General features: G+C 33.7%; 1 protein-coding gene across 2 annotated transcripts; it reads right to left on the bottom strand.

The window, feature by feature from the left end:
* Positions 1-1,639: 1,639 nt before the first annotated feature.
* corn (cornetto) lies at positions 1,640-26,288 on the bottom strand. Of its 2 annotated transcripts, none has more exons than XM_966557.5 (8): positions 26,054-26,288; positions 6,580-7,909; positions 3,600-3,963; positions 3,370-3,553; positions 2,596-3,324; positions 2,378-2,542; positions 2,177-2,332; positions 1,640-2,132 (listed from the first exon to the last, which is right to left on the bottom strand). In XM_966557.5, exons 2-8 carry the CDS (start codon positions 7,883-7,885, stop codon positions 1,950-1,952), a joined length of 3,087 nt encoding a protein of 1,028 aa, XP_971650.1. In that variant the 5' UTR covers positions 7,886-7,909; positions 26,054-26,288; the 3' UTR covers positions 1,640-1,949. The 2 variants fall into 2 exon arrangements, with proteins under 2 accessions (XP_971650.1, XP_015838832.1); XM_015983346.2 differs by lacking the exon at positions 26,054-26,288 and adding an exon at positions 8,052-8,194.
* Between the last annotated feature and the right edge of the window lie 497 nt (positions 26,289-26,785).

The raw sequence follows: 26,785 nt of genomic DNA, 5'->3' as shown, positions 1-26,785 counted from the left end.
GTTGGGTGTTTATTACCTCCAACCTCTTCCTATCCGATATATTCCAATTTTTATTGTTATTTTAATGCATATTTTCGTTAATCAAAAGATTTCTTCGTTAATTTAGAAACCCACTGATTTAAGTCTGAATTACAAATGACGAGAAAAATAAACAAAAAAAGTATATTCAAGGGCAAAACCAATGTCTCACCTCAATTGTTTCGAGTCTAATTTGAAGGGATGAAGTTATGACGACTGTCATAAAATTAACATTTCTTAAAATCCGTTCCAACCTTACCCTCTTCCAGAATTTGTTAAAAATTACCAAATATTAATTGTCTGACTATTTTATTGTTACCATTTTTTGTCAGTTGATTTGCTTTTAAATACCTAATTTTTGCTTTATGCATGTGAACTTTTTCAGAATTTTTCTACAATTAATACTAATACAATTAATGTCAGAGCCGGTTTAGCGAAATTAAAATTTAATTGAGGATTAAACTAATTCCACTTAAGTAACCATTTATTTTGCATTATCCTGTTAATAATCGCGAGTAAGAATTTAATTGTGGTTAAACATTAAATCGGCCTTAAGGTCACTGAAAAAACATATTTTTTTTCAATATTTTTAGTGACATAAAACAAACGGTGCTTAATTGACGTAATTTACTTTACCTTATTAAAAAAAAACTGAGTTGTGACTCCAAATGCGTGTTTGAATGCTCGAAAAGGCATATATTTTCAATCTATTTCAACAAAAATTTTCAATTTTTATCTTAAAAACGTGCTTAAGCATCCGAAAAAGTCAAAAATAACACTATTTTCGATCCAATTCTGTGACTTTTTTTACGAAGTCTTATTAGCTAAATTTTAAATAATTGTGTTTTTCAGTCAAAAAAGTGGTAACATAAGCGCTAAAATCATTTCACTTTCGATCTAATTTATTGATATTTTCAGCCCGGCTTAGTGAAATTTTACAAAATTATGATTTATCACAATAAACGTAAAAATTGCTTAATTTTAATTCATTATAAAATGCTGTTGATGTTTGTGTATTTCTTTGCCCAAATGGCGATTGATTTCCTGGTTTATTTCGAACGAAATTCTCCAAAATAATCCGTTTTTTGCTTAAACGACCGTTAAAAAAGAAAAAAAATTGAATTGTTATTCGTGATTATTAACTTGATATTTGGTTATGCCAATAAATAAATGGCAACTTTCAGTTTTTTGCATTAATTAGTTTAATCCCGGATTAAATTTAATTTCGCTTTCCCTAAACCCTTTTATTACTTTAGGTTTTACCTAAATCAGACACTTTACAATAAATATTTAGTGATTTTTATCAGACTTTGGATGTAAGAACGTTGGAATTTTGGATGAAATGTTAATTTTATTAATACGCTCGGGGTGTCATTTATTTTGTTCCTGGGTGTACGGTAATATTGCTTATTTTATTTGTTTATTATAATCTTACATAATGTCACTACACTAATTAGTGATTTAATTTATTCTTGAGTTATTTCAACAAATTTCAAGCGATTGAGTTCGCAAATAAACTTATTTGGGACGTGATTAATTTTAATTAACATTAATTTTTTGGTCCCTGAAATGTTTGCGGGGGTATTAATATTGTCAGATAAAACAATTACGGAACAACAGGTCTACGTAATTTATTTATTTACAACAATGGCATAATAGTACAATCTAAAAATATGGATTTATCAAAAGCACCGATTTCAAACAAATGACGTAAAAATTTTGTAAAAGTGAAGAAAGCCTTAGTGTCTGTTTAACTGCAACGGGTCCAACAGTCTGGAACGACTCCTCCTACTGTTAAAATTCGTACACTTGGACGTAGAATGGCATAATTCAGCCTTTTAAATCTCTAGGAAAAACTTAAATAAAAACCGATTTATGTACAAATCATAGTCAAAATCAATGGCATCACTATCATTGTGACTTTCACAATCTTAGGCAGTGGTGTTGATCTGTAAATTAGCAATCGCTTGCAAAAGAGCCGCATTTGCGTTGCAATCGGCTGGTGCCGCCAACGGCATTGCGGACGCACTTTGGAAGTTCGTATTTTCCAATTCCCTCTGCAGCTCGGCCAACGGTGTGCACTGTTGCACCACGTTTTGATTGTTGTGGAGAACCTGGAACACACTTTTTACCTCAGTCACAACACAAGAATTCGTACCTCTAAAGCATTGTCAATCGCTTCGTACTGCTTTTTCGCCTCGTTTACCGCTTCTTTCAAGCTTTCAGTCAGGACTTGTCTACTGGCGAGGAATTCTTGAGTGAGCTCACTCAAATGTCGTTCTTTTTGCGATAGTTTCTCTTTCAAAAGAGGGACCTGCAACGGCGGGTTAAACCACAAAGTGGGAATTGTGCGACTTACTTCAGTCTGAGCCGCGTTTAGTCGCGCGATTACTTCAGGAGGTGGTATTTCGTTGTTTTCTTCCCAGTTTTTGAGCGCTTCGGATATTTCTTCGTCTCGCATCTTCATCTCAAGCTCGGCCTTGGCTAGGGCCGTTGACAGTTCGCACACATCTTGGTTCAGTTTCTAGAAAAATTACTTAAGTCATAAATTTTTCAAACGCCAAATTTTTGAGTCACCTCGACTTCCTCTCTTTGCCTATTAAGTTCGCACTTAATGCTGTCCATTTCGTTGTTTTTCTTGCTCAACTGGTGCATCAGTTCTTTAACTTCAGTCTTTAGCCGCGCTCCGAGTATTTCCCAGTCTTTCAGTTGCTTGCTTACGAGTTTGTTCGTCTCTTTTTGCTTGTCGACTTGTTCGGAAAGCCTGTCTCTCTGCTCCTGCAGTTCGTTAGTGCAGTCTTCGTTTTCCAGTTGGATTATTCTTATGACTTTCAACAGCCGCGTGACCAAATTATCGACGTCTATAACCTGGTCAACCAGGGAAAACGACGGGAATATTTCACATAAAGGCATTTCGGTCGAATAATTACTCCTAGACATATCAACAAAACTATCACTTTGCGTGCTTAAAATGCTATGACATGACGAAATCATGTTATGGGTGTGACCGTCAGGGACCACCACGTCCTCCAGCACATGCTCCATCATCAGCGAAGGCTCAGTTTCAGAGTCCAGCAGCTCGGAGCTGGAATTCTCCGTGCACAGATTGTCCTTGCTTATGTCCTTGTGGCCCGCAAAAGGACTCTGAGCCGCGGCGTTTTTGATGGCGTTTATGACAGCGGAAACGAACGAGGAACCTTTTTTCGGAGACGGGGTTTTATCCCCGAGGAATTTCCGGCTCTTCTCCGGGGTAGCGTCCGGACTGCTACTACTGTTACTGTAAGCTTCGTTATGGAAGATAACGTCCTGAAACCGGGGGTTATCACAGATTTTGGGGACTTGGGTACAAACCTCCAACTCCTGGTCCGAAATACTGTAAGACGTAACGAGTTCATCGACAAGCCCCTCCAAGCGCCCGATCAGCGCTGACAAAGCCACCGCAGTCCCCGACACCGAACTGCCTTGGTGCACCAGTAAGTCCCTACTTTTGGCCTCGAGGGCGCCCATGCGTGCCTGTAAACTCAAATTCTCCTGCCTGGAAGGAAAATTGAGTGCAAAATTCGCAATTTTTTATTTGTTACCATCTCTGTTCGTTCAGTTTCGTCACACGTTTACACTCCTCGATTTTCTCGTTCAGTTCCTTGTCCTTCTTTTCCAGCATTTTTTGGTGTTTTGCAATTTCGGTTTCTGCGTCTTTTAGTGCATCGGAAAGGGTGGTTTTTTCGGCTTGCATGAACTCTTGGAGTTCTATGCTTTCGGCTTCCAGTTCTTGTTGTTGTTGGACGAGGATTTTCTGGGAGGCTAGGCTTTTCTCGAGGTCGATTTGAAGCGAGCGACAGTAGGAGTTGAGTTTGGAGATTTCTTCCTCTTGGCGGATCACAACCTGGCTGACGTTTTGGAAACGGGATTCTAGCACCAGAAGGCTATCACTAGAGACATTTGCATCTGGAAAAATCACGTTTTGTAAATAAGACAGTCTGCTACTCTCTGTAGACTCGCATTGAGTATTTTAGAAGCTATACGTTGTACTCAAGTGCAAAAATAATCAATTTTGTAATTTCAAAATATAAAATAACGACAGTATTTTTTTTTTTAATAATGTGTACCGTATTTTTTACTTCGAAATCATAAAACAGTTCGATCTTATTTCAGTGAACAATCCTTTATTCTGATTACACTAGTTTACAACGTTTTTTACCAATAGATGAAACCAATGTGTATCTGTAGAATAATAATAATAAGACTGATACTGAAGTCGAAAAAAAATTTGGACGTCAAGTTTTTTAAATATTCATTTTAAAGTGTCAGTATTTAGCAATTTTTGCAACATCAAAATTCTTACAAACTGCTTCTTCTTTTGTACTATCAGGGTCAGTTACACTAATGTAGACTAGTAGTAAACGAATAACATATTGTTATCCCAAAAATCTTAATAACTCTCTTCATAAGACTTTAAATTTTGATGCAAACTTTCACCATGTTCATTGTATAAGCTTCTCAGGTTTTGTTAGGATATTTTAAACATAAACATAGAAAAAGTTGTTTGGACTTAATCTACATTCACCTGATAATATTTTAAAGCAAATAAAACGTTTAAAAATTTCTTAATCACGTCAAAAACGAATGCCAAAGACACCACAAAAAATATTGATTCAAAACTTATGAAAAATTAAAAATGACACAAATTGTTTCTTTTTTTGCCCTGATTTTCTCTTATTGTAACCAGCAGTAATCGGCTAACATATTTTTATTTTTATACTTTTATAGTACGAGAAATTGGCGCCAACTTTGAAATTTTAAATAGTAACTACCTATTTTTATTTGCAGTGGTTTATTTAGAATATCACAGGTCGTGAACCCTTTATAATAAGTGAATAGTTCTTTTTGCATTTGATAGCCAAAGATTCAAAGGTTCTTCTTAAGTTTTTACAATTGCCAAGTGTCAAATTCCAAGGCTACTATGATTTTCTGAAAATTATGATTAAAAATGATTATAAAACAGTTTATACAAATGGAATGGGCCTATTTTTTCAATTACAGTCAACAGAACATCAATTTTTATGCAGACTTTTGTTAACATCTTCTATATCTATCTTTTACAGTATTTGAAATAAACGCAAAAAACAGAATTATCGCTCATTATTTTCATTTTTAATCAAGTAAACTTTAGAAAAATACGATAAAATTGTGCTTTTAATAAAAAAAATTCCTATTTGTTTACCATTTTCATTCAAGAAGTTCAAAATTCGATGGCAGACTGACTGAGTTACTTTACATAGTTCACTAAGTTATAATAAACTATAATTAAACTATTATTGTTTTGTTGCTTATTCGATAAAGAACCAGCTAAAAACTAAATAAAATATTGAAGTTTGACAATTGTTGTTTTACAAGATCTACTTGATTAACTATAAAAATTACGAAATAAAATCCGATTTTGTGATTTTTTTCAAAAACTGTAAGAGATAGGTATAGGACGTATTGATAAAAGTCATCATAAATTTCGATGTTCTTTCGATTTCCGTTAAAAAATAGGGTCGTTCTATTTGAAAAAACTGAGTTATAGCAGTTTTTTGAAAACCATTTTGAAAAAATCATACTAGCCATGGATCTTGATAATTGACAATTTCAAAAATTCTAGAAAACTATTCAAACCTTCGATTATCAAATGCAAAAAAAATATTCACTTATCGCAAAGGGTTCAAGGACTGTGGTATCTTAGATAAACCCTTGCAAATGAAAATTTTAACAAAAATATGACATATGTCCAAAACTATGACAGGTAAGTACCAACAACTTAAGTAAATTTTACTCAGCTTGAGAAGGTGAATTCAAATATGCAATAAAAACGTTTGGTTACTATTTAGTTTCAAACTTGGCGACAATTTTTTGTAGTTCCGGGAGCTCTGCCATTTCGAAAATAATTTAGTTGAATTCAGAATTATCGATTTGGATTGTGTACAAAATTTTAAACCTCTAGCTATATTAGAAATTAAAATGTTTTTAATGTAGGTTCTAAAAGAAGCATCCTGTATATTAAAAAAACTAGACGTGGTTTAGTTATTTTGTTGGGATAAATACTAAAAAAGGTTTTTTCTTCGTAAGTTTCACTTGTATTCATCTCGTATTATGAACTGGAAAATTACAAGAAGACCTTGAAACAAATAACATTTAATTAATTTATAATTTTTGCAACTACTGAAGCAAGTTTTACTTTTAATTATTCGATTAAAACACGCCAGTCGTCGAAATTGTTAAAATTGTCGCTAAGAAAAATCCCGAGCGTCATTATCTCGCATTACAACTCTCCCCTTTTTCGCACAAAAATTTAATAAACACCGCTCCTTCATAACATTGTCATAAATTACCCGATAAATAAAAGCGGCGCAACAATGATTTCCGGAAATAGCATCAAACATTAAGACGTCAAGTAATAATAAAACGGTATTACGCTTTAATGAGGCTAACCCGTCCTTGGCTGTCTGTGTACTTTGTGTAATCATTCTATTATTGATTTGAACTTGTCCCCTCGATTTGTTTATTTATAGCGGCTCGACTTACCATCATCACTCGGGTTGTTCTCGCCGAGAATCGCCAAAATGCGCTCCTGGTTCGTCTTCAGCTCCTCTCTCAAGCCCTCTTTCTCCACGATCTCCTCTCGTAACTTACCCTCAGTTTGTAAGAGTTTCTCACTTTGTGATTTATGCTCTCTCCCGAGCGCTTCATATTTGTCTTTCAAATCTTTGAGTTGTGCCCCAAGCAGCTCGATTTCTTTGACGCTCAAGTCGGCCTGTTCGCTCTTATCGCACTTTTCCGCGTCCTTGGGGCTCATAGGGCTCACGTTTAGGCCGGCGAGAGCCTTCGTAACGTCGGTCATCGTCAGGGCAGTTTGTATGGCCGTTTCATGGTAAATTTTGACTTTTTGCTTTTTCTTTGTTAGGAAGTTTTTGGACGGTGTCACTTCACGAGACCCTGGCTTGGTCTTCGGGGTTGCCAGTCGCGTGATTTCGTCACGACTGATTTTTCTGACTTCTTCGTTTGATTTTTCTTTTCTTCGTCGCGGAAGAGTTGCGTATTTTTCGATAGTTTTGGTCTCTTGCTTGGTTTTTGGGGTCTCCATGGTGCCCCGGAGAGACCTGGCCATTAAGGGGGCCGGTTTGCTGTTAATCGAGGGCCATCTGCCGTCATCTGTGGGCGTGACACTTGGGGTTTTGCGGCCTGAGGACGGCCGTTTCGTGTCTTTCTTGGACAAGTCGAGCGGCAGCAGCTTCTTGGTGGTTTTCCCTTGGAGTCTGTCGATTGATTTGACCCGGATCGGGTTTTCGCCTCGTCTGGGCACCGGAGGCTTGGACCTGGAGCGCTCCTTCGTCTTGTTGTCCTGCAGGTTGACTTTCTTTTTGTTGGCAAGGTTCGTCCGTTTTGAGTTTCTGGAGGACGAGCTTCCGGTCACTGAAGAACTCTCGCTGCCGTTCTCGCTTGTCACGTCCCCATTCCTGGTGTAGTCCTCGATCAGGGTGGAGTTCCTCCGCACTAGGAGGTTGTAGGCGTCCTCGTAGTTGGAGCAGCAGCTGATGATTGAGGAGTCGCACGATCTCAGGGCGTCAAAATCGTGCGAGTTGCCGCTGTTTGAACTTAAAGCACGTTGGTATAAATCGTTTGTTTCGACAACTTCGACACCACTGTCACTGCCTTCACACACCACCACCGGCTGCTCGATGACGGTGACGTTGGCCAGACTGTTGAAGCCGGTGATGGAACTGTCGGCTTCGTCGCTGCTGTTCAGTCTTCTGTTGAGTGGATCCTCTTCGGTGATGGTTTCGGTGTGAGTTGCAATGGTTGAATGGAGAGGAGGCGATTCAGCTTCCATGGTGAGGCGGTTTAGTTATTCATTCTGCAACAAGCCGGGAGAGATCTATAAATAAAAGATTTCAAATGGATTTTTCTATGAGTAGAGCGTGCCAGCACTTTTGAAGGATAACTGCAATTGTGTGACCTTATGAGGAGATGTGATTTACCAGTGTTGTATTAGGTACCTTAAAAAGTAGTTCATTTTTTCATTGCTATCTCAGTTCAAGAAACAGAATTTCCAATGTTTTCAACATTTTTTTTTGAAACTGAATTTAAATTTTTACACACTTAAAAAAACGCACACACACATGTGTTAATGTTTAAAAGAAATGTGTGAAATATTTATTACAAACTTGAAATTATATTGCATTGATAAGGCTGTCAAATAAACAATTTGATAAGAAATGTCTGTTTTCACGATAAAATTTTAGCCACTTAATTCAGGATGTGGTTAGTTTTTATTTTTTTGCGATTCTAGCACTACGTTTATTTGTAAAAATTTTGGAAAATTAAGGGCCGGCTTATAGAAAACTTTTGTAAAATTTAATTCGTTGTTAAATGTTAACAACGCGAATGGACTAATCAAATTTGTTCAGTTTGGTCACGTGATCAGTTAATGACGCATTTAATTACAGATTAACTTAATGACGCTTTTATAAACCCTAAGGGCCGGTTTATGGAACATTTAATTCGTTGTTAAAAGTTAACAACGCGAATGGATCAATCATTTTTTCAGTTTGGTCAAGTGATCAGTTAATCAAGCATTTAATTGCAGATTAACATAATGACGCTTCAAGAAACAGAAAGATTCATTAAATTTTAATTCGTTGTTACAAATTAACAACGCGAATAAACCAGTTAAATACGTTGAATTTGGTCATGTGATTAGATAATCACGCATTTAATTGCGGATCAAACTAATGACGCTTCTATAAACCGGTCCTAAATGTTCAAAAACACGCATTTAATTGCAGATTAACATAATGACGCTTCTAACAACGCCAGTAAACAAATTAAATTCGTTCAATTTGGTCACGTGATGAGATAATCACGCATCTAATTGTGGATTAAAATTATGACGCTTCTATAAACCGGACTAAATGTTCAAAAAAACAATGAGTAGAAGAGACTTAAGTTTAATTAACACTTGTGTTTATTTTATCTTTCCGGATCTCATAATTTAAGGAATTTTTTTGCTAGTTTTTGTTTCTTAATTTTTTTATTCGTTTGTTAATTAGTTATTTACCAAACAATTAAATAACTTCCGTCATATATCAAAAACATTGAGAAAAAAAATAAGTCTTAACTAATGTTTGGAGATATTGTTAAATAAAATTAATAACATGTCTCCGAGGATGCCTTTGATTTTAATGCATTCAAAAAAAACTACATATTTCAAAAATTAGAAAATTATGTTTCTGGCGAAATCGCTCAAGTCACAACCGAATACAATTCAAAAGTTTTTTTTTATTCAGAAGTGGCCTAAAATGTAAAATTTTTGATACCTACTTGACTTTTTTATTACGTTCTATCTTACCTCCTTTCTTTGTAAACATTTTGTCAATAGTTAAAGAGCACTTAGTCCAGCGTAAGTTCGTTTTTGTTTTTGTGAAAACGTTTCATTCTATTTATTAATTATTAATAAGAAAATTACGTAAATTTATGCTAAATGTAATTGTGCCAAAAAAATAATTTGCTACCGTTACATTTGCATTATTTAAAATGCAAATCTTTAAATAACACGTTAAATGGAAAACAAACCTACGCAATATCTATTAGTATTCGTAATTAGGTGTATCATTTGAATCTATTACGCTTTAATTACACACATATTAAGCTTTACATGATTCCGTTTACTTGTTTGTAACAAAATTTAAAATATACGGTTTGGTGTTTTATTGCATACAATTATTCCGAGTCACTCAACTGACAAACAGTTGTTATGAAAAATAGTACATTAAAAAAGTTGGAAACTGTCTATAACCTCCCTCCCCTCTTTGAAACTCTAAACTCTCTGTAGGATAAACTTCACTCAAATATGGAGAACTCCATATCTTATTGACGCTCTTTAATGAGAAAAGTTTCCGGAAAGCTTCACAGCAATTGAAAAAAATTGAAGGTGATCGTTAAAAGTTGAATTTATTTCGTTTGTGCCCTTGTTTGGCGCACAGTCACTATTTTTGTGGGTTTACATTTATGATCTTGTTGGACAATTTTTATGAAAATGAAAAATGTGAAGGTTAACACGTTTTCGAAAATGTTCTTATCACCGGCCGAAATCAGGTATTAAAAATGAATAAATTCGTGAGAAAACAGCACTGACATTGCCATGTGAATCAATAGGCATGATCGTAACCCTGAAATAGGAATCACGCAAATTGTATCATTTAATCAGATTGTGACGCAAATTCATAGACGGTGGAAATCCGTTCCGTGCACATTCCCTGACATGAAAATATTTTAAGCTCGAACAAAAAAGGACGGCATCAATTGTGTCATTTCAAAGATTAATGAATTGGAACGAGGAAATGTCACCGTGGATTCTATGAATATAAGTGGAAGTACGGTTGTTTTGATGTTTGTTGAAATGTATGTTATCTGCAGCAAAACATGAGAGGTGGAGATTGTGTTACGTTTATTTATACTCTCTCTGCGCACTGCAAACATTGTGTCGCAAAATTTATTTATTTTGTAAATGAGACACATAAAATTAATTTGTAGAAAGCGAGTAACTTTTTATTTTATGCGGGCATAAATCCACCATAAATTTCCTTTTCTGATATTTATGTATACCTCAATTAGTTACGTACTTTACTTTTTCTGGTGTTTTAATTAGGCAAAGCGCATTAGAAATATCACTTACTAAAAGGATCACCTATTCCGTTCAGTGAACACTTCAAAATCGATTTTTTTAATTATCTCCAACGTTAATCTGCTCTAAGCCGTGAAAAGTAATAGCCCGACATTTTACTTTCTAAGGATAGCGCCCAACTAATCTCTTTCATCGGTCAATCGTGAACCCGATCTTCTATTGTAATTGCAAATGTCATTAAATTGTGCATTATTTAATCGCTAGATCTGCAAGAAATTGCCTATTCACTGCAGTTTCTCAAACTGTGATTGAATAAGGCTTGCGTTCGCAAGGAAAGGAACCAAAAGTGGTGGAAGAGGAAAATTTTGAAATATTTTTTTAAATATTTTTTTAAATATTTTTTTAAATTACGTTAATTTACTAACTGTTCTACAATGTTATGAAAAACAAACACGTTTTAAAGTAGCAGTGATAGTACTAGTGTTTACTATCGCTAATTGCATAAAATAACAATAGATTAAACAAAGCAGTTTTTAATGCAAATTTCAAAAGAAACCTCTTCTCTTTGTTGGAGTAAATAATAAACCTTTTTTGTATTAATCTCAGCTAAGACTTTCGAGCCTGATATGTTAGATATTTGTCAACGGATTTTTATGAAATTTAAAATGCAGATATTTTAGAAGATAAAGATTAAAATCCAATTAATGCAACAACTCAAGTCTTAAAAACATAATTTTTACATGCCTTTTTAAAATGTTAAGCCTTTTAAGACTTATTCGGAAGTAAAATTACCGTTGGGGGCGCCACTGAGCTAGGTCGAAAACAGTAACCATAAATGGCGGGAAAATGTTTATTCGGATATTTTGAGCGTTGTGCGAATTTTGGTGCTTCACAATTATTACATTGCCTATGCGGAATGATTATTGCATCTTTGATGCAAGAAACTTATGTTGACAAATGAGAGATGACGAGGAAAACACGAATAACGAATGACTGTTTGGTTCACTTTCTTTATTGGAAAATTATTACAAAGACATTGAAAAGCCTACCTTTTGGCATAATTTACGTTTAAATATATCAGCAGTTGTTAATCCTTATTGTAGTTTTGTGGATTTACCGCAGCATTTCATGATTTTTTCAGTGGAAAATTCTAACCTAAAATTCATAACACTTCACTAATTTATAGGTTTCTTGGGCCAAACTTTGTGTTCGCTGTGATCCATTACTTATAATCTTTAATTAGACAACTGTTTGATAACACTTTGTAATCAAAATTTAAATATTTTTCACTTTTTATCCACTTTCAAGTTCCAACAATAAATACTTTATACCACGAAAAACTACAGAACCAAAGTCAACGCTAGTATTTACCACCACGTACTTTTAAAGTAATTCTTTCTATTGTAAGTAATTAACACTATACACGCAAAATTGTTGAACAATTCATTAAATGTCAGTTAAACGTGGCATTACGAAAATTTCATTACTGTTTTCGACATAGTTCAAAAGTCATCACCAGAGGGCGTCTAGTTAATTTTATTTCCGAATATTAAAAATTTATCGTCAGTGAAACATGCTGTCAGAAAAAACTCGTTCGTGGAAGACGTCTGTTTCGCGAGAAAAATGAGAAACAAACTGTTAAACGTGGGTACAGATGCAAAAGCGTAGATCTCTATGAGACAAATGAGCACTACAATTAAAGGACTAGGCACACTTATGGGAATTTAAGGACCACTCAAATTGAGTAATTTTTATATCAATCGATGCGTCATAAAAAACTGAACAAATCATATCATTGCGCCAAACGTGTAGCTTAATTAGGAACGCGGGAAATTGCAATCAAAGTGAAGATTTGTCCCATAAGAAAAGCATTGGGGCGGCTTTTGGGTGAGTACAAAGAGCTTGTAAATCTTCGAGATTTACAACACTGCGGTATTACTACAATTACTGGATTGGGGGTCAGGTATAGGGAACAGACACTTTTATGGAAATAGGGATTTAAGCGGACAGGAGTTAATATCTCCAACAATAGGAATAATTTAAATTCAATCGCGATTTCTGGCGTTCCTAATTAAGTTACACGTTTGGCGCAATGATATGATTTGATCAGCTTTTTGAGATGCATCGATTGATATAAAAAATTTCCAATTTGAGTGGTCCTTAAATTCCCATAAGAAGTGTGCCTAGTCCTTTTGGTCAATCCTACTTGCAGAAACGTAAGTCACGCAAGGGACATTTCACAATTATCTCTCACCCATGCAAAGTTAAAAAACAATATTTTTGACTTTCTTCTGGTGCTGAATGCTTTAATTCTTTCAAAAAGGAATGAAAGACTGAACAACAACTGAAAAATTCTAGACACTTGAACATTCAGGACTTTAGAAATGTTTCGTACACTGCTGATTGGATTCTCTTCAAAAGCTTGAATTACAGCCCCAACGATTGCTTCGTTTCCAGTGACGTGTTTTGTCCTCACTGGATTTAGTTCAGGTACGCTTCCTGTGTCTTTAAATTATTGACGATTTTTTGAACTTTAAATTTCATAAATAACATTTCACAAAAAGTCCAACGACACTTTTTTAATATTGATTCCTTTTTCAACAACACAGAAATTTCAGCCACTGTTTTTGGTTTTTAAAGTAATTTCACCAAATTAAAGCAATTTTACTTTCTTACAGCGCGCACACTTTTGACAGTTTTTTTCAGTGGTACACAAAATGCCGCATAGAAATGCTTCATCAATTGTTTCAATAGGTAACTGCCCAAATTACTATCAAAATTTGGATTAAGTTTTTAACAACACAATTTAATTTTTTTCTTGGATCAGCCGAGCGATTTGGTTAATTTTTTGTGTGGCCATTTATTTTTCGGGGTTTAATTATCCAACGGTAATTTGGCTTAATTTTAAATAAAAGAAATGTGTTTTAAAATTTCATTTTTCAACTTGAGGTCATTTTTTTGCCCCTAATTGAAAGACCACCTCCTAACATATGTGCATTCTAAATTTCATAACAATCCGTTGACAAATAACTGAGATATTAAGCTCGAAAGTCATAGCTGAAACAGTACTTTTTGTGGCTTCAAATCAATTTTCAAATTATTGAACCTTCTTGTAGTAATAATTCTAGTGAGATTAAGCAATCCATCGTGAAAATATTTACCTCGCTCTGTACGACATTAAAAAGATCACAAAGAAAGCGCGTAAAAGCGAGCGTGTTCATTCATCTGCCATGGAAAAAATTAAAAGTACATGCAGCTGTTGCTGCGATAAAGTGATTATGTATCACCGGATGCTGGCTATCAACACAAAAAATTACGTTTAATTCACATCCAGAGCTCTTCAGCATCACGTCTTGACGCTTTAATACCCTTATCGATGGAAACGATCGTTTTATTGCCGCAGTAAGCGAATTATGAGAGAATAGAGCCGCCAATAAAACAATATGCCGTTCGTTAACTAACTGTAGATTCTAATTTTAATAGAGCTCGGGAGTCTATCCATCAACGCCGATAGCGAGCGATAGCGTGTTCAATCTGAAATTACAAGACTTGGAGGACTAGAACATTTCCTTATTCCTGCAAGGTTTAGAAAGTTGGGTAACGGACGCCTCTGAGATAATACAAATTCTGCGATTATAATATTTTTGCGTTTCCGGAGCGAGAAACCGCAAAAACTAAACTTTTATCGCAGGGTTAATTGATACGAGAGTTTATTTGCTGGAATTTGGGACGGCGACGCCGGCGAGGCGTCGGGAGGCGTCCTTGTGTCTGCCAGACAAAAGCACTTAGATTTTTGCCTAGGTTAAGGCCAAAGGTTATATCAGACAAAAATTAAATTATGATCAGTTTGTATTTACTTTAGTGGGTCATGTCTATTGGCCAAGGTGCTTCTCTAAAATTGCGACCTTTCCTAGCTCGATATGGAATAAATAACAGATTGGATTCAAGTGCAAGAATGATTCATCACATCAGCAAATTAAATCACGAAAAATGGAAAGTGCACTTTTCCTCCACATACAATAATAACAATAATAATCCAACAATTATGATCATTGTTAATAATTCATTAGTGACCGTTTACTCAACCAATTATCCAACTAATTCCGCAAGCAATTCCTTAATTGCTGTTTACAATTTCGTTTAATATTTTTCTGTAAAAAGAACACTCGCTGCGCCGTTTCCTTCTACATTTTTCTAATTATTAAATTAATCAAGTGAAACAAATTGACCTAAAATACTTTTCCAGTTCCTTGACTTTATGAAACCAAGGAACTAGATTTGATCCAGAAAATATGTGTTGCTTTAAAGGTATTTAGAGGCTTTTATTATGGACAGGTTTCCTATTGCGTCATATTTTCTCTTTGTGAGCCGATAGATTATCTTAAGTGTGTTAAAATTAGTTCCGTTTTTAAATGTATGCATGTTGAACATTTCAAAGAAAACAAGCAATCGCTTTCGAGCCACTGATACAGCAGAAGGTTATTTATTTGGCGGTTACCTCCATATGTCTGTCATGCATGCAAGTAAATAGCCACCACCTTGTACATACTGCAGATGTGGAGAACGCTTTTCTTTAATGTTCTAAACTGCCTAAAGACTATTTTCAGGCAGAAACGTGCACTTGCGGCATTTTAACTAAATTATCACATTCCAGTATGTTGCGGTTTAGGTGCTTTCCGTGTTATGATGCGGTATTTTGAACTCTTGAAACAACACAGTAATCGTTCAAATGTTAGTACTTAACCATCTATTTAATGCAAAATTAAGTCTGAATATTGAAGTATTCTTATGAAGAAGACCTAGAAACTAATCCCTTTTTTAAAAGCTTTTATTTAACTTGCTTTGTTGTCTGTCTGTCTGTTTCATATTTTTGGAGCCAAATTCGAAAGGGTTCCCGTTGTCCCAATGAATTGAAATTTTTCATACTTACGTAATCTGCGTGACAATGCAATCCTATGTAGTAAAATACCCCCTAAAGGGGTTAAATGGGGTTTTGAAGTTTTAGTTTTTCGTTTACAAATGGGTTTTCGATGTGTACAGGGTGATGCATTTTGGATGTCCGAGTACGTTTAGAGAAAAACGAGTTATACATTCTAAGGTCCGTTTTTTGAGAAAATAATTTTGGTCAAAACCGCATCTCGCTATCATCTTTTGTTTTCGACTTATAAACAAAAGTTGACATTTTAGCGAAATCTTATTCATATCTTCCCTATTATAAACGAAACAAAGACATTATAAAGGCACTTTTTTACAAAGAATTTAATAATGCTATCAACTATTTTTTTAATCATTCGTTTAGCTGTTATAACATAAAGTTTTATTTTTTTAAATAGGAATCATAGTTGGCTATGACATTTTCGTAAAGCTTATTTTGTAATGATTTGATATGTCTATTTGTGTGTAGGAAAAAACATAACATTTCGTTTTTTTATAGTAGGCCATGAAAAAATTTTGAATTTTCAATTAAAATTATGAAAATTGTATTACCTAACAAGTATTTATGATTTTAAAAAAAATTAAACACTAATTAATTCAAAAACAGCATAATAAATTATTATTAGATCAAATTTTTGCATTTAATAAACATTATTTGTTGTTAGATTTAAAATGGCAAGCTTACATTGCCATTCTATTTTCTAATTTTAAACATGAAATGACAAAAAAAATCTTATAATTGTATGATTGCCTGTCAATAAAATTTTATTTTACAAAAAATGTCAATTCAAACACCAAAATCAAATCGCATCTGCGGTAAAAAAATACATAACATCAACTTCACCTCCAATGCACTTCACTAAATTATAAAAAAGTTTCATCAAATGGTAGTGACAATCGTTTTCAATTTTCTGCACATTTTTTATATAATTTAAATCTGCGACGATCGTATATTTGTTCAACTGAAAATAACTTTAACATAGCTTATTTTTATAATTTCACATTTTTTACTTTAATAACCGTTCACAAAATTTCTAGTTTATTCACACCTTTTATATGAAATATTTTTTCCATGGCCAACTAATTTCAAATATTTTAAATATATTTTTTATCAAAAGTATATAAAATATCAAACTGTATTTATATTGTTTTCAGTTTAGAAAAAAATTAACTTTTTGAAAATGTCATAGCCAACTATGATTCCTATTTAAAAAAATACAACTTCATGTTATTACAGTTAAACGAATGCTTGAAAAAAATCGCTGATAACATTATTAAAATATCCCTAAAAAAGTGTCTAATGTATATAATGTCTTTGTTTCAAATGTATATCTTTTATAATAAGGAAGTTATGAATTTTTTAATATTTCAGTAAACTTTTGTTTATAAGTCGAAAACAAAAAACGATAGCGGGATGCGGTTTTGACCAAAATTATTTTCTCAAAAAACGAACCCGAGAATGTGTCACTCGTTTTTCTCTAAACCTCTTAGTTTCAGAGATCCCCTATTCGGACATCCAAAATGCAGCACCCTGTACATACTTTTTTACTTTTTAGTGCATTTTTTAAACTAAAGCAATTTTCTAAAAAAACATTTTTCTGATTTTTTTATTTAAAATCAATTTACTAAAATCGGAGAAAGACAGTTCGGTTCATTTTTTGTGCTTTTTACGTTTGCTAATTTATTTCATTAAATCTCGCGACATTTGCTACAAAGCAACGCTGGTGTAATAAACAGTCCAGAATTAGCCGGGATTCCATTCCGTGTTTATCTCTGTGCTCCCAGTTGGTAGTTTGTGACACATATGGTGAAAAGAAAGCACAATGAAGTGGCTGTTATGCAAAAACCGTGCTCTAATTTGAATATCATTAAACAATCAATCATCTCAGCCCATTCCTAGTCACACAATAGAACAAAAGTCGTAATTACGTACAAATTTGGTGGCATTTAAGCCATGAGAAAAATTTCCCCAACAATTTCGCAACTTGATGTTTACTACAGAAAGTTAAGTTAGTTTGAAACAATAAGAGCTCCATTTTTCAAATAATATGTAATAAAGTGATTACATGCAAATTAAATAATAAAAATTAGAAACCCGTGTGTAAACCAGATTAAAAGAGAAAAGTGGAAGAGCACTTGGCAGACAGACGTTTCGACATATGCAGTGAGTCACAGAGTCTTGCAGGCAACAAGACGGCATTGACCATAAGGATTGTGCTCTCGGTCCATATAAGAGAGCCAGCTCGCCAACATGCCTAAATGGTCCGTTGCCGAAACTCGGGAACAGTTAAGATGATCTAATCAAGGTCGCCGCTAATCACGGCCTTAAAACCGCCGTCTTTGGTCTCAAATGAGGCGACCTCGCGAAATTTGAGGAAAAAATGCAGACTGGAATTATAAATAAAGCAAGGAAAACGCACCGGGAATGTCCTCCAGGCCATCCGTCCAGAAATACCCGACTTGCAGATGCACCGCATTTTTCGTCTTGTTACATTCTTGCGACAAAATCGCTCCAAAAGCGAGTCAGTTTAGATTCTATCGACTTCCTTATGGCCGTTTGTGCGAAACTGCCACGATTTGTCACTTTGTAACCAGTTTTTGCAAATGTCTCCACGATGGTTTTCGCCGAGCCTTGGAATCCGTCCAGGTGGCAATTAATAGAACGCAACAATCCCAATAAAACTGCACTTAAATGTCAGAAGCATGAACGCGCAATTTGGCATTTTACCACTAGGAAACAAGAGAAAGTGAATTGCTGCGACCATCTCCTAATCTAATTAAATTCCACAATTAAAATTCCAGACACTGCATCCAATTATAACAAATTTTTCGGCCGTGCAACCGATGAAAAGTGATTCAGTTACATAAGCACGCTTTTGATTAAATTCGACATAAACAGGTCTTTTGAATTCCATTAAAAGTTTATTTAACCGAACGGATCGTTCAGTTTCATCACGTACTTGCGACTTGAATAATTTCGAGATAAAGCGTTTTCGCTTTCCAAATCGTGCACCTTTTTGGGGAAATTACCCGTGTAATCTGGGACTTGGCGCAGACTAATCCTGTTTAATCCCTCGGTGATTATACCCACAGATAATTATTTAGTAATAATGAAATTTGACACAGCTTGAGCGTTATTTATTCCCTTGAAGAGCAGAGGATCGAGTAGGATGATGACCTGGAGTGGATAACTGAGACTTCCCACATAATAACACGTCATGGAGCGAATTATTCATTATTTGTATTTATAGCAAATCCACTTAAGGAAAAAATGAGCATGGATTATTTTTAACCTTTTTCATTATTCAGTTTAAATGGTAATTCTATGCAGATTGAATGATGCAAATTACATAATTTTCTTGTTACATTGTCATTATTGTAGCACAAGTAACGAGAATAAGTCGAAATGTAATGGTTCTGGTAACATGCAAACCATTCCAATACAAAACTTTAATTTGCACTCTATATGCCGAAAACTTGAAATTTATAACAGGCGGGCAATAAAAAATGGGATATTTCGCAGCAGGTACCGACCACATTAGACCCAACGAACTCAAAATATACAGGCTGGATCAGAAATACATGTGTTAATTTAACACTTAATAAAACTCAAAAATACAACAACTTTTTATGTAACATTTTGCAAAATTGGTATTTATAATTTTCACTGTTTTCCTCCTTTTTTTGGTGCAAACTAGAATTTCTTTATTGGGAGAGTTGGGTCACTGAACGAGCCAATTTTATATTAGTGGATAAGGTATATATTTCTATTCTTTTTTATTAAAATTTTTGTTAGTAACTTATGCCAGAGGTTTATGTCGAAAATAATGTCAAGGTTATAAGTTTTGTCAAATGCATAAAATGACATAATTTTACTTCAAATTTAACCAGGGACGTAGAAAACGTAGGAATTTTGGGATTACTACTTAAAAAAAGAAAATAATTGAATAGCGACAAATATTAATGTTCACATTTTTGAAATTTTTCGATATTTATTTTAATATTAAATACATAACTTAAAACATACTTCAATGCTAAAAAGCTTTTCTTTCAATCATAATTTTTAGTTAAACATCTCGTACCAAAAATTGGTCATCAAGAATCTTTCATAGTTCCCGTCGTCTTTTTAAATTTCCCAAAAAATTATATTGAAGGTCTTCTCGTGTAAAAAACGTAACAAAATCGTGAATTCCAATAACTTTATAATTTGAAACAGAATCTAAAGTTCACGTAAATGCTAAAGGCGGCCAAGCAGCGACAGGTTCAACTTTCTTAAAAATTAGTCCAATTTTTGATACAAGTACTTACGTATTTTGTAAATGCCTAGATAAATTCCCAAAATTTCATAGATTTTGTACATAATATTATTTAGACAATCCACTTTTCCAAATGTTTGTTAATAAAAAACGTAAAACTTGGCAGGAAAGGTTCAGTTTTTCTCTCTTTCATCGATGATTACCATTTCTTAAAGTTAAGGGAAAAATGTTTATGATGAAGAGTTTAGACCTAAAATTCTTGTACTTACAAAGAAATCTCTTTTAAAATTTGAAGTTCATATCAAGAAAAACAATGAATTGACGACTGCCAGTCTAAACTATTTCTAAACGCAGTTAGTTGACAAAAAATGGAAACATTTTTGACAAAAAATGGAAACATTTTTTGACAAATTTATTTAAGTTTTCACCAAATTTGAAGTGTAACACTACTGATGTCTATCCCAATTTGTTTTTTTACACATTCCAACAGAGTATATGAAACAAAATTTCGAAAACAATGAAAATTTCTAGTGCAAACGATCCGGTCAGTGTTTAATAATTAGTTTGTATTTATAACATCAATTTCCATTGTTGTTTTAAAATGTTCAAATTGTCTGTTTCTATCACAACGTAAAATAAATCGGCTCTTCAATTTTTTTACTCATAGACGGGTACACGTTTTAGTGAAATTAAACAAAAATTAAAAAGAATTACACATAGAAAAGATGTTTTATTTGTTGAGCTCTGTAACCCGTTAAAATTAAGGCACGTATTTCTGATACACCCTGTATTTAGAAGACAACAGAGAGAATCGTTTGGTTTGGTTTGTAACCCAAATTTCATTGTAAAATTTTCATGAGGAAACTTCAAACGCCAGTATTTTAAAACAACTTGTGGAAAAGAAAATGTGTGAATAAAAATAAAACAAGTCATTTTTTTATTTTTTTAGTTAAATTAATTGAAATTATTACAGAAATATTTTACTGTACTCGCATTTTTCTTTTCTTTGAGTGTGAAATTGTGGATCATTTAACTTCTTCAATCCTTTGAGTAACTAGCCAACGAAATGTCTGTCACACCTTGTTTTCATAATTACGAGAGTTATTCTCCGTCAGAAACGATTAAATTCGCGTGACATCATAAAATTAAATATCCTGAATAACTGAAATAAATAAATTACGAGTGTTATGCCAAAATTAAACTTACATAAAATTCACTTAACGACATGCAATAAGAGTAAATTTATTCGTGTTTCAGCACGAGCTTTTTCCAATAAATTCTCCACTAATTACCAAGTACCGTTGGCTAATTTTTGACGAAAGGATTTGAATCTTCGCCATAAAATATTTTTGCACCATAAAGTCGCATTCTACACATTTTCGTTCCTTTCTAATTAATTGCAAAGCTTTTTTCACAACTTTTGTTTTATTATTTATTATTATTATTATTTTTGAATATTAACTACTCCCAAGTTTTGTTATAATTTACCAATCTTGCTAAAACAAATTCCAATACAAAAATAAATGCCTAAATATAAAATACGTCACAACTGAAAATAGTTGTGGAAATAGTGTTGAAGCATGCATATACAAACGTTCCAGAAAATGTTGGATAAATATGCCTAATCTTTAAAATTTGTTGGTGTTTTGTAATAACAAATTGCTTTGTTAAATTTTAAAATTGGATCTTGGACCATTTCCTTCCATTAGCACAGCGGAAAGCTTGCAGCTTTATGATATTCTAAAAACAACCAGCGGATATCCACACCTTCCCTGGCGATCCCTAACCCTTCCCCAGTATCGATTATTTTCCAACCACGTGTTTTACAATACCACAGGTGCAGTAATCCTTCATTGGGTCATTCAACTGAATCTATTTCCGTGTTTGATAGCTTGTTTATGAATCGCACGGCCATTCTGCATAATAATTCTCGGCTGTTTATCCCAAGTTCCGGTGACGAAACAAGGAAGATGATTGTTGTAGTGTTCCCATAATTCTGATGCAAAATTTCATTACAACGCAAACCCGAGTTTGTTATTTCACTTAATTAAAATCAAAAGTTCAGGTATGTGTGCCAAGCCATCAACCTTTCTTGCCGAAGGCACACAGACTCGCCTGCCTTGGAAGGTCGCCTCAAAAGCACCAAATCTCCCCATCTACACCCAATATTTGGACTCCGGACCCTTGCATATGTCGGGGTTGCTTCGGTTTACAAAGCTCGCCTTTCGAACACGTGTGATGATAAAATAGAGCCCTTTTAATTCCTCCCCAATGGGTAATGCACGCACATGGCAACAGTTAGATTTTACGGCTCATTCATCCATACCGTCATGACTTATTTATTCCAGGGGCACATGACCTTGCCCTCGGCCAGAAAAATAAGAGTAATCAATATGTGACCCCAGTGCCCCCGAATTCATTGCAGGGAAACCGCTTTGGCATTAGCTTTGGTCTGACGTACAGTTATCTTCAGAGAACGAGTTAAGCGAAGCTTAAATAAACAATTAGGTTTTTAGTCCTATTTTTTAATTGCCGTTCGTGGTCTTTTACGCCCCTTTGCATGCCACGCTAATGGTTCAATGAAATCGAAATACAGTTAAGAACTTGACCAAATAAAGGTTTTGTTTTAGTAAACGAGTGAAAAAAATTGGAATGCTCCTCATAGCGTATAATCAAAATAATTTAGGAGAGCAACCGGCATGACATTTGGGCATCGCTTCTCTGGTTGAGCCAACAGTGCCGTAACAAATGCCTAATTAGGGCTTTAGGAGGATTAGAAGGTTAGTGGAATGTCATAGTTTTAGTTTTGTAATGTTTGCACAGGGAAATAACCTTTTGTGGTGATAATTTTAACAGTCGACGAAACTGTAGGTGAATTATGTGGACTTAAATAATTTGAATTGAAAGTCAAAAAGTTGCAAAAGTCCTTGGCTTATTTATACCTGGAAGCAAATTCAGACCTTTCAAATAGTTTTATGAGGGTTGAGGGTTGGGATGGCTTTGAAAGTCGTAAACTAGTCATTTGCAAATGTTCCAGACTTTATGCAGAATTTCTGAAGGTATAACACATAGAGCGAAATTCCTTCCATGATTTTATTACTGTGCTAATAGCATTAGCGAAACAAAGGCTTTTCTCTTACGGAATTTTAGCAATGATTAAATCAAAAACTAAAATTCGGTAATGCCTTGCCATTGGTTAAAAAATTAACAAAAATCTTTTCGACAGCTAAAGTAGGTTTTTGACAATTTTTAACGGGTATTAAACGAATGTAATAATAATAATAATAATAATCTTTATTGTCCAACGAGATCATCGGGTGTTCAATGCGATAACGAATTAAGTCCAATTTTAGAAAAATTTAAGAAAAATATTGCAACGTATGTAATAAAATCCTCTCTTTCAAATGTAATAATTGGTTTTGCAATATACTTGTTTATTTAGATGTTATTAAACAATTTTGTTATAACACCGAAAACTTGTGAACCTTTGTTCAGTGCAATAACAAGATAAGTCCATCAATAATTTTTTCTCTACAAGTCTACAAATTAATTTAAATGTAAAATATTACAAAAAAAATTATAAATTTACAACTGACATTTTATTGTACGTATTTTACATAAATTTGAAGACAATATTGTCACTAACGGGAAGTTGGTGACAATATTTTTAAAGGGGAGGTTTTTATTAAACAAAAATATTAAAATAGTGATTCTGGCTCTTGTGTTTCCATTTAAAAACAACTAAAAAATTTATAAAATATTTACGTCACTCTTAAAAAATAGTGTAAAAATTTAATTAATTTATGACCACTTCCTGATGGAGGAAATACAAATACAAAAAATAAAAACTTTTAAGGGCTTCCACCCTTAGTGTCCTGTTCGCTAAAACGCTAACTTGGGTAAGATATTTATTTTGTTTATTTACATTAAAAATAATCTGTTTTCAAACATAGAGCTTAGAGAAAACACAATTTTTTTACCACGAGTTTTCGGACTATAAGTTATAAAGGAGTAAATTAAAAAAAACAGAGGAAAAAACGCATTATTAATATTAGATATTAACGGGCTAAAAATTAAAAACCTTCTAATTTGAAAAAACTTACGTCCACGTTTTAGTCCTTATAAAATTAAAGAAATAAATTCTGTACTTCATTCCTCCAATTTGCATTTTATACTATCTTTTATTTATTTATGTTTCAAACAAAATTTTACAATGTTATAACTACGTTATTCTATAGTTATTATTATTATATAGAACTTATTTCGTTATTCGGAAATAAAATTAACTAGACGCCCTCTGGTGATGACTTTTGAACTATGTCGAAAACAGTAAAGACATTTTCGTAATGCCACATTTAACTGACATTTAATGAATTGTTCAACAATTTTGCGTGTATAGTGTTAATTACTTACAATAGACAGAATTACTTTAAAAGTACGTGGTGGTAAATACTAGCGTTGACTTTGGTCAGGAGTTTTTCATGGTATAATGTGTTTATTGTTGGAACTTGAAAGTGGATAAAAAGTGAAAAATATTTAAATTTTGATTACAAAGTGTTATCAAACAGTTGTCTAATTAAAGATTATAAGTAATGGATCACAGCGAACACAAAGTTTGGCTCAAGAAACCAATAAATTAGTGAAGTGTTATGAATTTTAGGTTAGAATTTTCCATAGAAAAAAATCATGAAATGCTGCGGTAAATCTACAAAACTACAATTAAGATTAACAACTGCTGATACATTTAAACGTAAATTATGCCAAAAGGTAGGCTTTTCAATGTCTTTGTAATAATTTTCCAATAAAGAAAGTGAACCAAACAGTCATTCGTTATTCGTGTTTTCCTCGTCATCTCTCATTTGTCAACATAAGTTTCTTGCATCAAAGACGCAATAATCATTCCGCATAGGCAATGTAATAATTGTGAAGCCCCAAAATTCGTACAACGCTCAAAATATCCGAATAAACATTTTCCCGCCATTTATGGTTACTGTTTTCGACCTAGCTCAGTGGCGCCCCCAACGGTAATTTTACTTCCGAATAGTACTGAACATCTCAGTTACAGGACAAAAATAAATATTGTAATGTTACAAAAAATAGGAAATTATAAATGCAGGTATTCCTACAAATAAAAATAACGAAAAATAACATAAATTTAATAAAACAAACAATTGTAGAGATAACTGAAGATTAAAGATGGTACTAGACTTGTTTTTTATTGCCAGATAATTGAAGAATAAAATTTATGGTGTCAAGACTTCAAATTTATTTGTTTTTTTTTATGAAAGTAACGATAAAAATTCATCCGCCGAACGGGAGGGTAAATAATAGTTACAGCGGCTGTGGATAATCAATACCTACCGAATTGACGTCAATATATTCAAACAATATCGGTAGCACTTAGCACAAATAAAACAAAAAAACGGAAATTTCACGTGGCCCCAGTGCACAACAATACTTGAGCGACATTGAAAAACAATTTACTTTTATCTTCGGATATTTGTAAACAAAGGACAATAAAATTAGAGTCATTTACAACAAATAAATGCTAATTAATGATAATCACAATTTAATATTTTCCCCTCAATGAATTATAAGTCCGTTATTAAAATAAAAACATACCTAACCGCTTCAGGATAGAGCAATTTTCTTAATTATTCCCACAGTTTGTTGGAACAAAAAATTTAAAAATTCTCTTGATCATCCAATTATCTAAATCAGACAAGTCGAACTTAATTAAACCAATGTTTGCGTCACTACCCCCAGACTACCAAACGGTTACCAGGCGTCTCTAAGGCCATAAAGCTCCAATTTTGATGGATCTCTCCATCCCCTGGTGATTTACATAATGTCACAACCGTATCAAATGTAGCCTCATCATTTTTTATGTGAACATAAAGAAGAAAACAAAGAAAAATGTAAAATAAATAACAAGGAGCCCACAGTTGTGTGAGCTGATTTATCTCATCTGAGTTTATCATTTCTGATTATCATGTTTAAAAAATGACACAAAAATTCGCAGTTATCAGTGGGGCAATTTATGACGTGACTGTGTAAAAACATACAAAAATTTTTCGTAATGTGTATTGAACTGAAAAATAATGTAAAAGGTCAGACAACGCGATCGATTAACGCGCAAGTAATTAGTACAATTTTTTTGACTAATTATTGTAAAAATGCTCACCCTTCACTGCCCTTGCCTGGGGTGTATTTGGAGCCCAAAAATAATTAAAACAAAAATAATAACACAACGCGACAACACAAACCACGAGCACTAACGACTACAACGAACTGTTCCACTCCACTCGTTTGTTGTTGGTGAGTAGTGGAGCCAACAGCCGCTACCAACTCCAGCAGCAGCTAGAGCTTTTGGGTGGGAAAGTCGTACGACCCCTGTATCACAAACTCTCCTGCTTTCAACTAAACTGGAAGTACGGAGAATCAACAAGCGCAAGCGTACGGTTGAATTTTTGTATTGATTGTACACGTTGTTGAAGGGTGTCCTTTTCTGATCAAAGCCACCCTTCGGAGGGTGTCCTTCTTGGGGTAGTTTGAATTTTTTCAACTGCGACTATTTATAGCCAGAGAAGTAGTGAATATAAGTAATGGAAACGCAGCTGTGCTAATTTACTTTGTAATCATCAGTTATTTATTTAATGGCAACCGTAGTTAAAGTATAGAAAAAATTGTAATCAATATGTATTATGTCAAAATTTATTTCGCTCATTTGATCCAATCTCTCATCTGGAATAGAAATTCGTGCATAAAGCACGCGAAACCAACAAAAAACGTAATTTATTTTCCCCATTTTGCCTTAGAAACGCCAAGATTAATTAATAAGACTAATTTCCATTAAACTTCTCCAGGTGCTCTTTCAGAATTTAAGAATAAAAGCCAAAGTATAAAATACTTTGCT

Source organism: Tribolium castaneum, chromosome 2, assembly GCF_031307605.1.
Source record: "Tribolium castaneum strain GA2 chromosome 2, icTriCast1.1, whole genome shotgun sequence".
Classification (NCBI taxonomy): Eukaryota; Metazoa; Arthropoda; class Insecta; order Coleoptera; family Tenebrionidae; genus Tribolium; species Tribolium castaneum.
The sequence above is the reverse complement of the archived record's forward strand: the minus strand, read 5'-3'. Positions and strand labels throughout refer to the sequence as shown.

Coding starts and splice junctions, on each gene's coding strand:
- corn (XM_966557.5), bottom strand. CDS start 7,885: ATGGAAGCTGAATCGCCTCCTCTCCATTCAACCATTGCAACTCACACC. Junction 3,964..6,579: donor GAACAACCCGAGTGATGATG/GTAAGTCGAGCC, acceptor TGATTTTTCCAG/ATGCAAATGTCTCTAGTGAT. Junction 3,325..3,369: donor TTTCGGACCAGGAGTTGGAG/GTTTGTACCCAA, acceptor CCCCGGTTTCAG/GACGTTATCTTCCATAACGA.